At 53.2% G+C, this 9,865-nt stretch overlaps 1 protein-coding gene across 1 annotated transcript; it reads right to left on the bottom strand.

Annotated features, from left to right (window-relative positions):
- Positions 1-568: 568 nt before the first annotated feature.
- Positions 569-2,872, bottom strand: LOC144307191 (olfactory receptor 10J1-like). The gene has a single exon (XM_077886733.1). The coding sequence runs from the start codon at positions 2,809-2,811 to the stop codon at positions 1,882-1,884; it is 930 nt and encodes a 309-aa protein (XP_077742859.1). The 5' UTR covers positions 2,812-2,872; the 3' UTR covers positions 569-1,881.
- Positions 2,873-9,865: the final 6,993 nt, after the last annotated feature.

Below are 9,865 nucleotides of genomic sequence, written 5' to 3'. Positions count from 1 at the left end.
GAGGATCCTCCAGAAGCCACCTTGCCGTCCTGACCCTCCAGACCATCCAAGGAAAGAGACCCTGAGCCACGCGTAGAAACCGGAGGGATGGCTGGAAGCCGGAAGAGCAGCCTGGAAATCTCTGAGGGCAGTGGCTGCCTCAGGTGGATGGGGTTGGACTCTGGGTTTGTTATGATATGACTGGAAGTTTATGGAGATGACGTTGCTTTGTTCTTACTCTAATAGAAATCTAAAGAATTTGTTTCGTCACTTGCAAAGGATTTTCACGTTTCTTGTCTCACGTGTCTGTCACAAACTTTGGATATGTTTTATAGATAAGGAAACTGTGTCTTAGGGAAGCTAAATAATTCATCCAAATGTAGATGGTAAGAAGTTCGGCAGGACCCAGATGGAGTCTTTTTCTTCCACTACTTATGTTCCATTCCCGTCACTCAGCCAACCTCCAAAAAGCACTACCTGACTTTTGACATAGCTAAGTTGGCAGATGCAGATTTTCTGTTGAGAAGGTCAAACGGACAAAGGCACGTTTTGGTAACTAGTCCAGAATAAAATTTTTATTTTATTTATTTTGGGTTCTCTTGGATTTCACCATAAATCTTTTAAAAAATAAAGCCCGTAGTTGAATCTATGTAAGAGTGAACCATAATGAGCTATTTCAGAGATACTTAGACACAGCCCTACTTTTTAAATGAACCTCGAGGAGAGCACAGCCTGTGAGGACCATATCTCTGGGTACAAGTGAGACGTGACCCAGCAGGTGCCGCTCTGCACTAAAGCCCCGCGGCACTGCCCAGTTCACATGTGTGTCCGTGAAGACCCCAAGGGGAAGTTTGCTGTAGTGTCGTGTGAATGCAAGAGTGGGGGGTAGTGGGGTGGAGGAAGTGGGTGGACTGATTCCTTCATCAGAAGGCTCATAGGAGAGCGGCTTTGGTTTGGGGTTTCAAAATGAGTCACAATGAGAGGTTTCCATCCAGGGGCCGTAAGCAGTAGAAGGGCCTGAGGATGGGAAAGGGGAAGGGACCAGTCACTAGGTGTGGTTGGGGTGGAAGGCGGTGTGGAGTGGAGGACACGCTGAGGGCAGGGGTCCTGGAAGTGGAGATGGCCAGCGAACCATGTCCCGTTAGTTCAGGGCCTGGTGGGTCTTAAGTCATGGTAGGGAGGATGGATGACTAGAATCTCTTTGGTTGTCTCTAAGTTATGGACGACCACATTGTCCTTACCACGTACACCCTCCCGACCCTCTCCCACTCTTCCCTGCTGCGGACTCTCTCCTTTATTCCCCTGCTCTTGTTGCTTCTTTCTGCCCCACGAAAGCCCCTCCCGAGGCAAGCCCATCTCTCCCTGACGGGCCAGTCACTCACAGATTGTATCACCACGCGTCTCTTGTATGGTCTCATAAATGCCAGTGTGATGTATTTGCCACTACAGCTTTAACTAGATCATGGAGGGATTTTAGTCACTTTCTGAGAATGTTTCTCTGACATGATCAGGGAAACAGGTTTCCTTTTTCCCCTATTGCCAACCTGGAGCTAAAGGGGAAAAGATCCAGAATTTAAGCCTACTGGATTGGTAGTGCTCTGATCTCTGATATCCATTTACTATGGTGTCTAGGATGCAGGGAGCTTGAATTGCCCATGAGGGAAGTACTTCCGCTACGACTTAAACCTGTGTAAGTGGGCGTGGGGAAACCACGTGTCCAAAACTAGTGTTACAGAATGCATTTAAAATGTTAGCCCTGTCCCGGAGCAGCCTGCCCTGGCTAATCCAGCCTCTGTCCTGATCTCATCCCGTGCACACCCACCTGTGTGGCACTGTGGGCACTGCTCTGCTTTCCTGCTCTAGAGAATCTTATAGGACCCTCATCGAAGCGGGTCTATCTGATCAGGAAAGCTTCCTGCCAGTGGCCCGGAGCAGAGCATCCTTGACCTCCTTGTTCCTCAGGGTGTACACCACAGGGTTCAGCAGCGGGGTGATGACCGTGTAGGTCACCGAGATCAGCTGGTCCTCATCCCTGGAGTTCTCCGACTTGGGCTTGAGGTAGGCGATGGAGGCGCAGCCGTAGTGGACGATGACCACGGTGAGGTGGGAGGCGCAGGTGGCAAAGGCCTTCTTCCGGCCCTGGGCAGAGGGGATCTTGAGGATGGTGGAGATGATGAGGACATAGGAGATGAAGACCAGCCCCATGGGCACCAGGATCACCAGCACACTGATGATCAGAGTCAGGATCTCATTGGCTGTGGTGTCGATGCAGGAGAGCTTCATCACGGGTCGGATGTCACAGAAGAAGTGGGCCACCCTCGTGGCACAGAAGGGCAGCCTGAACACAGCCAGCACCTGTGTCATGGCTACGATCAGGCCAATGCTGCAGGCTCCCCCCACCAACTGGATGCATATTCCTTTGCTCATGATGACTGCGTACCTCAAGGGGTCGCAGATGGCCACGTAGCGGTCGTAGCCCATGGCCGTGAGCAGGAAGCAGTTGTTGATGGCCAAGGTGATGAAGAAGAACATCTGGGTGGCACAGCCTGCCAAGGAGATGGGCTGACTCAGGCCTAGGAGGTTACAGAGCATCTTGGGTATAATGACGAGGGTGTACACGGTCTCCGAAACAGACAGCGTGCTCAGGAAGAAGTACATGGGCGTGTGGAGGCGGCGGTCAACACTAATGACGGTCACGATGACCACGTTGCCAGCCAGGGTGAAGGTGTAGAGCACAAGGAACACGACGAACAGGGTGAGCTGGTGCTCGCCGAAGCTCGAGAAGCCCTGGAAAGTGAACTCGCTCACCAAAGTGTGATTCTTTCCCTCCATTAAGTCATAGGTAGTATCTAAGAAAGAAAGGAAGAAAAAAAAATCACGTGAGGAACCTAGACGGGTGGTTTCTCCCGGCCAGGCTGGCCAAGCTTTTGTGGTCCGTCGGCCCAGGTCTCCGTTTATCTAAATTCGCATTCATGTTCATTTCTTTGGGGCGTAGAGAGTGGAAACACTGTTTTCTCACTAAGAGAAAGGACGTGGCGTTTCGAGTCGAGGGCGGTAAGCATCTCCCCTCAGGGGCTGACCTGTCCTGGGTGAGGAATCGCCGTCTCCAGCCCAGGCCCCGCATCTTCCTACGACTGTAGTGATGACGCCGTTGTCGAGTCATTCATATGAACAGGATACCGAAGTTTTAAATGTTTCCATTAAATTCAGAAAATTGTCAATTTCGTCGAGGTTCGGTCATGCTGGGGGCTGGGGCGCGGGGAGCTCCAGGGTCTGTGGCCACCAGCTCGCTCCCGAGCAGCTAGGGTTGAGGTGCAGCACCTGCGCCGCATTCCCCTTCCAGTTCTGCTGGTCCCACTCCCCTCAGCCTCCAGCCTCTTCCTACATACCCGTCAGTGTTCAGAACCACCCAAAGCCCACGATGCCCTCTAGAATCGTCTGGCCGCCCCCACCCGACCTCCCGGCACCTGGCATCCTCACCCTCATCCTTGCACAGGTCGGTGGCACAGAGCAGCCCGATGACTCTTGAGTGTCGAGAGTGTCGACGGCGCCTTGTGCGTGTTGGTGACCCCAGTGCGTTCGTATGTGCTTAACGTCGTTGCCGTCGGGTGGAGCAGGGCCAACAAGGATACCTGGTGGTCTTCGGATGCAGTAACTGGCCCGGAATTGCCTGGGGACAAAATAAAAAGGGTTTGAAGCCGAGTCCTGCAATCCTGTTCCCGTTGTTGCCCCCATGGCCCAAAGCTGCACCCCTGAATCACACGCGCCAGGGCCAGGTCCCATTGTTCTGCGACTGTGGCGTGCTTCATGTGGGGCCTGGGGTCTGGGCCGGGGTCCTTACAGGTCATGTGCTCTGCCCAGTGAGTGGCCGTTAGGAAGCGGAGTGTGGGGCGCCACAGCGAGGTTTCCCCTAAAGAGGAGGACTGAGTGTCTTTAGACCCCGTGTCCTCATCTATCTGTGCACCTGACGGCAGCCAACTGCCACAGGACGGGGATGAACTCTAACCTTGAAATTATGGCCCTGGAAGAAAGCAGGACACTATTACCATCCGGGCGGAAAACACACCAAACGTGGTGCGGTTCTTCTGACAGCCTTTGCCCAACTACCAACCACCCCATAATCGTGTAAACAGGTGAGCTACAAAAAAAATAAATTCAATAATAGAAACGACGGTGTTGCCTAAATGGTCCATTTCGCCTGGAAGTAAAGCAGGTCACCCCCACTGCGGGATGGCGTACTAGGGGGTAAGTAGCAGAGGTCAGCGTTTTGAGCGCTTTTAAAATTAGTCTGCTTTTCAGAAATACGCCACTTTTAGTAAAGGGAATCTGCAGGAGGGTGTAAGGGAGTGGCGTGGCTAACGCCTCTGCTCCTGAGAGTACGTTATGGAAGAAAATGCTGTGACGTTGAAAAAAAAACAAAAACAAAAACAAAACCCCAAAAACTTACGTGGGGTCTCAGGGACCATTTCTATAGGAGGAGGGTGGTTTGGCGTCGAGGCGCCCGCCGTGCGCAGCGGCTGACTGTAAAGCTGCTCCGTGAAGCTTCGGCGGCAGTGGCTCGGGCCGGTGACTGGTTCAGGGAACGGGGCCCAGGAATCACAGCTCAGCAGTGCCGGGGCCCCACTTCCTAGTAGTCAAGATGCCCTTCAGTCCCGGGGAGTCCTGATTCCTTAGGGTTGGCAGGGCATCTTTGGAAACGCCACATCCAGGAGGAAAACAAATATTTCTAGACACCGGAACCCTTCTCAGCCCAGCCCTGTACAACCTTAAAACCCATATATATGTGTTGTGGTTCCTCCCGTGACCCTTTGTAAACCCTTGAAGTCGTCTTTGAAAGCTCGCTTACTTTTCCTCCTGCAAATCTGTGGGTCCACAGATAAATGGGAGGAGAGGCCAGAGACGTGGCCCCTGGGTGACAAGTATTCCCTAATCATGGTCGTGGAGAAAAGGCACCTGGATGTATGTGGTCCTTGCACCTGCCCCAGGGCCAGTCCGGGGACGGAGGTTAGTAGGAAAGTCACGGGGGACTCCTGGGACAGTAGACGTTCCCTCCAGCTCGAGGACGAGCTTTTAACACTCAGGAAAGTTCTCTGAAAACCCTCTCTCGAGGTTTCTGGGTGCCCTTCCCTGAGCACCCAGGGCTGCAGGAAGCCGACAGCCGGTGCCAGGGGACCTCGTTATGTGTGGGGCTCGTTTCCCACGTCACCTGGGCCTGCGCTTTGGGAACCGCATAGCACTTTCCCTGCACGTAGGAACAGCAGCGGCTTATTTGTCAGGTTTTATTTTTTAAATAAATATTCTATTTTTATACAGTGGGGCCTTGGAAAACCATGGTTACAAAGCCCAAGTGAGCTCTAGCTAAGAGCCACTGCTTGGATTCCAGGAACCCGTGCGGTTTTCCCAGTCGTCAAGGACCCTGCTCAGTATCAGAAGCTGGGGTGTGGTGAGGGGTTTTTTTTGTTGTTGTTTTGTTTTAATTATTCCTTAAACTTAAACAGTCAAATCTGGCTATCGTTTCTGTCCCGTGGGATTCAGAAGTGGAAAAGCAAAGCTCAGTAGACCTCTCTAGACGGCCGGGAGACCACTGCGTGAGCTGGGATTTCCCCCTCAGGGACCATCAGGCTGCGCCTCTCAGGCCTGTCACCACGCTGGCCTCCAGGCCCCAACCCCATGCACTTCTTTTCCTTGACAGTATCTTATTCTCACTATTTTTTGTTTAATGTTATGAAACTAAAACTGAGATGTGGGCATCTCGGTGGCTCAGCGGTTTAGCGCCGCCTTCGGCCCAGGGCGTGACCCAGGAGTCCCGGGATCGAGTCCCACGTCTGGCTCCCTGCAGGGAGCCTGCTTCTCCCTCTGCCTCTGTCTCTGCCTCTCTCTCTCTCTCAAATAAATAAAATCTTAAAAAAAAAAAAACTGAGACATATTAAAAACATTAGGTTTATGTGAGCAAAAATCCAGTCCAGCAGCCCCGAACGGGAGTGGTTAGGAGTGCTCTCCCAGCAGGAGCTCGCAGAGATGCTTTTAGAGAAAAGGTGGAAGCAAAGTGAGGGCAGAGCAACGGGCTGTAGCGTCAAGCCTACTTGGCTCTTTGTGATTGGTTCTCCTTAGTGTCTTGATTTCATGACCTTGAGGCATTTATAGGCTTAGATTTTGGTTCCTGGGCAGCCCTGGTGATCCTGGGGACCCAGGATCCAGTCCCGCTTCGGGCTCCCTGCATGGAGCCTGCTCCTCCCTCTGCCTGTGTCTCTGCCTCTCTCTCTCTGTATCTTTCATGAATAAATAAATATAATATTACAAAAAAAAGATTTTGGTTCCTTTATGTAGGCCCGGTGGCGACATCAGAGCTGCCCAGCCTGTGGCCTCTGTGCTTAACCCATCTAACCTACAGACCCTTGTCAGTCCTTCCAAGTTAATTTTTCAACAGTCGGCAGAAAGGAAGTGCCTATATTCATATCTTGACAAACCTGAAAAACATCCCTGGTTTTTTTTTTTTTTAATTTTTTTTTTATTTTATTTTTCTCTATTCCCACTTCCTTCTCTACTGAACTTGTGGTCATTTTTTAAATTTAGAAGAGTATAACATGGAGTTTATAGCAAATACAAAAAAAAAAAAAAATGTTGGTTACCATTTGCCCGTATCCCTATCTGTATCAGAGACCTAAGAGGAAAGATGAGCCAAACTAGAATTTTGTAGGCAACTCAAAATTTTTCTTTGAATTGTCATCAATGAAGCTAGCATCTCACCCTCTCCTCTTGTTTTTTTGTAGCCAAATGGTTTCTTCATTTGCCTTACAGCGTTTGCTGGTTCAGCGTCCAAGTAGGATTGGCTTGGATTAGGTGGTCTCTCGCTTCTGGGTCACCTTGCTGGTTTCTCCTTCCCTCTAGTGAGAACAGAGAAATTGTCACCCTGGGAGTCACCGGAGACACAAATCGATTTGAGGCATGAGGGGGGCCTCCCTCCCCTAAATGGAAGCCACCATCATGCCTCTTGGGCCAGAGACCAGCAGGGCACCTTTGCCAACACACCTTCAGGGCAGGGGGAGCTTCCTGCCGGCACAGTCTGAGCTCCCCCGCCCCCAAATTAGGCCTCGTTAGAGGAGGGTGCTCTAGTAACCCTAACTTTCCAGTAGAGAAGGTGTCCTTTTACCTTTCAAGGGGTGAAAAAAGAAATCTGGCCAAATCCTGAGTTTATGAATCACTGAGAAAGGGGGAAGGGCCGCGGTTAGGGCTCTGCTGAGCAGCTGGCGGCCAGCAGGTGTCTCAAGGGGTGGCCGCGCCACCTCCAGGGAGGCTGAGGCCTGGCCCCAGGCAGGTGTCCTCGGCCACGTCTGCCAGGGCCTGTGCCGAGCTCGGCCGTCCAGCATGCAGGTTGGTGGCACAGCACAGAGCTCCGGGCTCAGGGCGGCGGGCGGCGGGGATGGGCCTTGTGGGGACCAGTGCCCTATAGCTGCGGCCCAGCTGGGGCTCGCCCTCAAGCCAGTCTGTGATGCCAAGCAAGCGCCTGAAATGCTGCCACCTGGTCCCCGCAGGTGGCCTGGGCTTCCCCTCCCTGCCCGGCGCTCCGGCTCCAAGGGCAGGCCGTGGGGGGCAAGTGGGACAGAAGCCGCATGATTACCTGTGACCGGGCCGGGGACTTGGTCCCCACATGGGCCGCACCAAGCCTGCTGGGTCTCCAGGGCGGGGGTGCTGCGCAGGCAGGGAGGCAGGTGGGACGTCCCTTGGTGCCCAAGCCATCTGCCCCAGCCACTTAGCCGGCGGCCTGAGACGGGCCAGACTCAGAGGGAGACGAGGTTAAAACCAGGCTGATTTCGGACGTTCCTACTTCGGGGTTTGCAGGACCCTAACGTCCTGTGTGAAATGCTCGCGTGCTGGGGATTCCTGGAGCACGACGGGGGACGTGCACGCCTCCCCAGGCGGGAGGTCTCCCATCCCCACCGAATCCCACCTTGACGACCTGGGGCGGTACCAACGTCGAAGGGACACGATGCGTTCAGAGGCTGGGCGACGACCGCGAGGCACAGACGGGGCCTCAGTCTTGGCACGACTCGTGAAGCTCCGCCTCGGCTGTCGGACCGAGGCCGCGTGGCGAGGAGCCCGTGGGGGTTCTCGTGGCCTCATGCGGCCCCGGCACGCTGTGATCTTTGTTTTAAGATCTTTATCTTTTTAGATATTCAACACCGCATTTAAAATCATGCAAGTTGGGCAGCGTGGGTGGCTCAGCAGTTCAGCGCCGCCTTCGGCCCAGGCGTGACCCTGGAGACCTGGGATCGAGTCCCGCGGCGGGCTCCCCGCATGGAGCCTGCTTCTCACTCTGCCTGTGTCTCTGCCTCTCTCTCTCTGTCTCTCATGAATAAATAAGTAAAATCTAAAAAAAATAAATAAATGAAATCATGCAAGTTGTGAAGCGGAACAACATAAGCATCTGGGAGCTCCTGGCTCGCCTCTAGCGGCTGTCCCGGCCCGCCCCTCCCCGGCCTGTGCTTTTCCAATCTCATGTCGCTTTTGGTCTGATTTCAGACTTGGATTGCGTAGTTCCGTTCACGCGACATGCTGTTTGTCTATAGCCACTTCTGAGCTCCGGGAAAACATATACCGTAGGACACAGTTCACTGGAATTCGCTTTGAAAAGCTTTAGTCACTTTTCTAAGATGCTGAGGCCTCTGCGGTTTAGCGCCCGGCTGCTTAGGAAGGGTCCACGAGCTCGTGCCCCGGGCCAGGGGGTGGTACCATGGTGGTTTCCAGTTTCCAGATCCGTGTTCTTCTAACGTGTCGTGTTCCCAGGATTTCCACGCACACACCCTTGAGCGAAGGTGTCTCCCCTTCAGGAGAGGCCCCAGCTCACGGCGGGAGGGACACATGGCCCGTGGCAGGAGCTCGACGGCCAGATGCGCTGGGCGGCTGGTGGTGTGGGCACACTCAGCGGACGGCCGGGTCCCCAGCGCACCTGTCGCTGCCAGGGGTGGGGGTGAGGGAGCTTCCCGAGTCCTCACGGGGTGAGCGTCTCTTCCAGGTTTCTTAGCCGTGAATATTGGTCTGGCCCAGAACCCTCGTTCCTGTCACTGCCCCCTTTCCTACTGGGTCGTGTCTTCCTTGCTCTGTCATGACGGGTTCTTAGCTCTGGGTGCCACCCCTTTAATATAGGAATATTCGCTGCCATCTGATGGTTTTTCTTTTCCTTTCTTTTCTTTTTTAATTTTATTTATTAGTGGGACGCCTGGGTGGCTCAGCGGTTGAGCGGCTGCCTTCGGCTCAGGGCATGACCCTGGCATTGGGCTCCCTGCTTCTCCCTCTGCCTGTGTCTCTGCCTCTCTCTCTGTGTCTCATGAATAAATAGATACAATCTTTAAAAAAAAAAAAAAAAGATTGTATTTAGTAGAGGAGAAGGGAGCATGAGCAGGGGTGGGGGCACAGGGAGAGCCAGGCTCCCCACACTGGGCAGGGAGCCCTACACAGCACTGGATCCCCGGACCCCAGGTTCACGACCGAGCCACCCAGGCGCCCCTGTTTTTTCATTTTCTTAACTGCTTTTTACTGAACAGAATGATCATAATGTAGTCAAGTGTATCATTCTCGTCTTCCATCATTCACGCTCTCTGCATCTTCCTTGCGTTTTTACCTTCACGTTGCAATGATCTGACTCTCTTCTGAGCATATTAACATCCTGCTCATATTTAAGCCTGATTGCCGTATACGTGCTAAGACAGACGTCTAAATGCATTTTTCTATTTTTAAATGGACAACCAATTACCCTGGCACTTTTGTTTGGAGAGCCTCCTTTCTCCACTGGCCTCTGATTCGATCTGCCATCCCTCCCTGTCGTGCGCACACACGGGTCAGCCGAGGGACTCTTTTCTTCTCCGTTGGTCAGTTTGACTCCCTGGGA

The sequence above is a fragment of the Canis aureus genome, chromosome 38, assembly GCF_053574225.1.
Source record: "Canis aureus isolate CA01 chromosome 38, VMU_Caureus_v.1.0, whole genome shotgun sequence".
Classification (NCBI taxonomy): Eukaryota; Metazoa; Chordata; class Mammalia; order Carnivora; family Canidae; genus Canis; species Canis aureus.
The sequence above is the reverse complement of the archived record's forward strand: the minus strand, read 5'-3'. Positions and strand labels throughout refer to the sequence as shown.

Excerpts from the sequence above, each read along its gene's own strand:
- LOC144307191 (XM_077886733.1), bottom strand. The coding sequence starts at position 2,811 with ATGGAGGGAAAGAATCACACTTTGGTGAGCGAGTTCACTTTCCAGGGC.